General features: G+C 39.4%; 1 protein-coding gene across 1 annotated transcript in view; it reads right to left on the bottom strand.

Annotated features, from left to right (window-relative positions):
- Window positions 1-414: 414 nt before the first annotated feature.
- LOC138024438 (contactin-associated protein-like 2) overlaps window positions 415-4,509 on the bottom strand; it is a 5,793-nt gene continuing 1,698 nt past the window's right edge. Inside the window, exon 3 of the mRNA XM_068871644.1 lies at window positions 415-1,345. Coding sequence (XP_068727745.1) covers window positions 723-1,345 — 623 coding nt within the window. The 3' untranslated portion in view covers window positions 415-722. The remainder of the gene's footprint in view (window positions 1,346-4,509) is intronic.

Raw genomic sequence — 4,509 nt, 5'->3', positions numbered from 1 at the left:
GTAGTCTTTGAAAAAATTCACAAGTGCTTATTTATTCCAAATTGCACGAGACAAATCATGTGATTACTTATTAATAATATACATGAAAAAATTTGAGATGGTTAAGCAGAAGAAACGCACGCGTATCACAAAATCAAGGAAAAATTGCGCCATAATTGCGCCAAGCAGGGCGCGCGCTTGATTTGAAAACAAATGATTTGATTGGCTATCTGTGAACTTCTTTGTTCATTGACCAATCAGAATGCTTGCTTTATTACCTTTTTTTGCATTCAATTACCTCTTTTCTGCACTGTGTTACCGAAAAACTGCACTGCTCTCAGCCAATCAGAATCGAGTAATTTCTCATGTATATTGTTACGGGTGAAACACTATTTATTTTGTGACCTTTAATCTGTATAGTAAGTGAATGGCCAACGAACGGTACTAGCAAGTCTCTGATGTGAGCCTTCTAGCTATTTTTTCGGTTTTGTTCCCCACACCACGCGCAACAGATAGCTCAACATTTACTAGGCATTTCTGTTGAAGATCACTTAGATAAAAGTCAAACCACTTTAGGGCCCTTTGATCAATGCAATAGCTATCTATTGTAGCTTTCGTAAGAGAATCTTATGTTAAACTGTTATCTATATGTGCCATGAAGTGATCTAAAGTCGGATTAACATTTGGCTACATTAAGGTCGTTATCTTTGAGAAGTTGATACACTGACAGGTCAAGCATGCGTTTATTTGGTAGATATCCCATAGCACCTCAGTTTTCCCAGGGTGTGATACCCAAGCTCGTTAGGGGGGCTGATATCTCCAAACCTTAGTTGCATGACGGGAAGATGAGATTTGTTTGTCAACAAACCGCTGTCCTCGCGCCACGTATTGTCATTCTTGTCACAGTTGCATCCATATCCGGAATCTGTACAATTACCAGTTACTGCACATGCGCACTTGTATAAAGGAATGGAGTTCGCTCCTCCCCAGTAAGTCATCTTGTCTCCATCACGTGACACCCACCAGCCATACATGTTACCGTTGCGTAAGAGTCTTGCGCCATAACACTCGTACTTGATAAACTGCTCACTGTGGGCAGAGATGGCGGTTAGTTTTCCCAGCTGAAGGAGATTTGTCCCAGTGTAGTGAATGTCACGCTTGTAACAGCCTTTAGGTTCACATCCTTGCACCAGCGTTCTGTCTTCACTGTCGTGACTGATGGCTGTCACGCCAATGTTATTCTTGTCAGTCATGTCACAGTCAACAGTGAAAGTTGCCACGCCTCCTTCTCCATCAGGATCGATGACGTAAGAACCACTTGGAGCATTGGGATTCAACAACTTAATCTCGCTACAGCTTTTATTTTCTAGAACAAAACATTGAAATGTCCAAGTTAGGCTCTGTTTTCGCCGGCTGAGACACCGCGGCAAAATGAGTGCGCAGGCTTGAGCCACGCGCGAATCGTTTCCACGCGCGAGGGACTGGTACCAATTAAATTTGCAATAGAAACAACAGCGCGGCAAAATGGCGGCAATTTAAATTCTCTGTGTTTGCTTTCATTTTGCGATGATAAGGACAACACTACTTTGATAAGGTTTAAATTTTGAAGAGAGCTTCCTGAAAGACTAATCTTCCGTGTGTCTTTTCAAACCAAAAAGCTATAGTTCAAACCATGAGAATTTCACCTTGCATTCGAGCGCTAGAGCAAAAGGACGAAGTTCGTAATGTTATTAGTCGCGATGGTCTCTGCGTTGGTAAACCTCTGGGGGGAAAACTGTGCACTGAGAAGGAAAACGACGGGTAAACATCTTTGCAAGGGCAGAATGATAATTCCTTCTGCGAAGATGGCTTATGTTGCTCCTGTTGAATGAGGAAATCGTCTGTTTGTTTCATTGGAATCATTTGAAAGTGAGAAATAAGCTTAAGTTCTTTTCATGCCCGCATTCCACTCATTCGGCAACTTGGATAAGTCACTTACCTGCCCTCCATTCCCATATTTTACAGCACTAGTTACTTTTACAAGAGCGAGGCAATAAAATAAAGAAAATAAGTTTTAATTTTAAGAGAGGATCGCAAAAAAGTTTTGAAACTAAGTATAAATTTGACTCCAATGCTACTTGATGTTTCCCTTTTACTTGGAGTTTGGTAGTGGTCCATCGTTGAAAATATTTTTCCAGTATTTTTCCTGCAGCTGGCTGGTAGCTGTAACTTTTTTCTCCAGCTTTGTCGATCACCTTGTAGAGCCTTGCTGGGATGAGGGTGGGGAGACATGAGAATCATGATAATGAAATAAGAAACCATTCATCCGCATGTGTTTGGAAAATACTGATTTCACTTTTGCATGCATTGCACCAGCAAAACTCCAGCCTAAATTTTGCACTGTGTGTAAAGATACTGAGAGAGGAATGTAATCATACATCCAGCAAGACTAGAGGCATTCTGCTTCATACTCTAACATTTTATTATGCACAACTGATCCAGTTTCACTACCCAATGACAGACCCACAATGGCTCTATCTGGACCCACAATGACTCTATCTGATTCCTTTTCAACAACAACAACCACAACAACTACTGTGGTATGTGTTACAACAAAACACAATATACAGTAACTCAAATATCTCTCTAATTTTATTGTTGTAAGTGCCGTATATTCATTATTAAGACTATTACAAGTAGGAGCATTCTCAGAAGTTAATATCCAAACCCATGCTCAGCAAGAGAAAGACTAGAATAACATACAGCTGCATTAATGAAAGTAAGACAGTTTACTTGGATTAAAAAACCAAATTATATTTGCTTGTTCAAACATTGACTTAGAAGGTGTGGCAAGTAAATAATTATCGTCCCTTTTCTAGACAATTTTGAAGAGCTGTTTGGAAACCATCTTGTATGAATCACTGACATGCTCACATCTGTGATGTTTAATTTGCAGTAATACTGTTGTCATCATGCAGGATCTCATGCAGGAAAAAATGAGAGATGAATAACAACCCTGGCTTTTTTCATCACAAAACCAATAAAATATTCAACGCTGAAATCCTCATCACAATCTCTGAAATCAATCTGGAATGTTGCTTGCCATGCATGGTTTGACCAGATCAGCACACACACACCAGGAAGAGTTTTAGACTTAAGCACTGGAATAAGAATAAATGACATGTTTAAGAAAAAACAGGAAACTGATCAAAGTAAAAAAATAATATTATTATCACTTGGTCATTTTCATGCACAGCTGTCACTTAAGATACTTGAAAAAACATGGAAATCTGTGCCCTATTTGTAAAGATCCCTTTATAAAAAAACTAAACAACTTAACTGACTCCCTTAATAAGAGGTTTTGTCTAACAATGCAGATAAAAACAGTTGCTCACATCTTGAAAGTAATGACAGTCAAAATGACAGCCAGCCAGATATCAACACTTTCCACAAGATTTCTTCAGGTCAGATGACTGGGACAATGAAATCAACAGAAATCTAGAGATCAATTAAATTTAATCACACCACAACCTGGTGTGTCCTGCAAAGCAACACAGAGCTGGAAAAGAAAGAGCATCACCATCTAACATACAAACCATTGCTCTTGCTGTGGAGAACCAGGTCACAGAAAAATTCATGGCTCTCGTATCACATGTCAGAGGTTAAAACTTCTGTTTTGTCAAAACCCTCCGCGTTTTTAGAGGAATTGCCCTTAGGCGAAAAACAGTAAACGAAAAATGTTATCAGTTTAAAATTTACAACTTTTAGGTCTTCAATGGTGTGACCGAAACACGAGCAAACATGGTTTGGCAAAGATAACTTCCATGGAAACGACATAAACAAATTAATAAATATTTCATGCCTAAAATAAGCTTACCTCTTTTTTGACTTTCTCGTTGGAAACAACTCGGAACTGCTGTTTAGTTTTTGCTGTCGAGTCCCTGTTGAGCGTGAGATCTTGATCATCAAAAGGTCCAATAGAACTTTTCCTTCACCGCCGAATAAACTCAAAAACAAAGAGCTCAAAAGCTCGAATCAGATGAATCAAATGTGTTCGAGGCGGAGCATGCGCACTCATTTTGCCGCGGTGTCGCCGCCTGACTCAGAAGTCCCGTTACCTGTGTCGACTTGCGCAAAATGATTTTTTGTTCATGCATTTTTAACCGTTTTGCGCCTTTTTCCACTTTACGTTTCTGCAACCTGCCCCTACTTCCTTGTATACCCCTCTACTCTGCTAAGTTCCGTTTCTTTAAAGACTTCTCTCTAACAAGCGCCATTCTCACCTCTTATAAAATTATGAAAAGGGAAAACAAATAGTTTGAGGTTACTACAGCGTTTGAGCTGTAACCCCAAAGCTTCCCGCCCCCCTCGCCCTCGAAAGTTTCTTTTTTATTGATAGGTTCTCTTACATTTATATTAATTAAGGTGACTCCTTAGTAATAGAAGTTGTCATAAGATTTTCTTTAAACTTTTCTCGATTGTTCCCTACATTATGGTGACTCGAAATGTGCAATTAAATAAATAGGTCACCAAGCTCGTTCGCGAGATATA

This window comes from Montipora capricornis, chromosome 11 (assembly GCF_036669925.1).
Source record: "Montipora capricornis isolate CH-2021 chromosome 11, ASM3666992v2, whole genome shotgun sequence".
Lineage (NCBI taxonomy): Eukaryota > Metazoa > Cnidaria > Anthozoa > Scleractinia > Acroporidae > Montipora > Montipora capricornis.
This window is presented reverse-complemented; position numbering and strand designations above follow the sequence as displayed.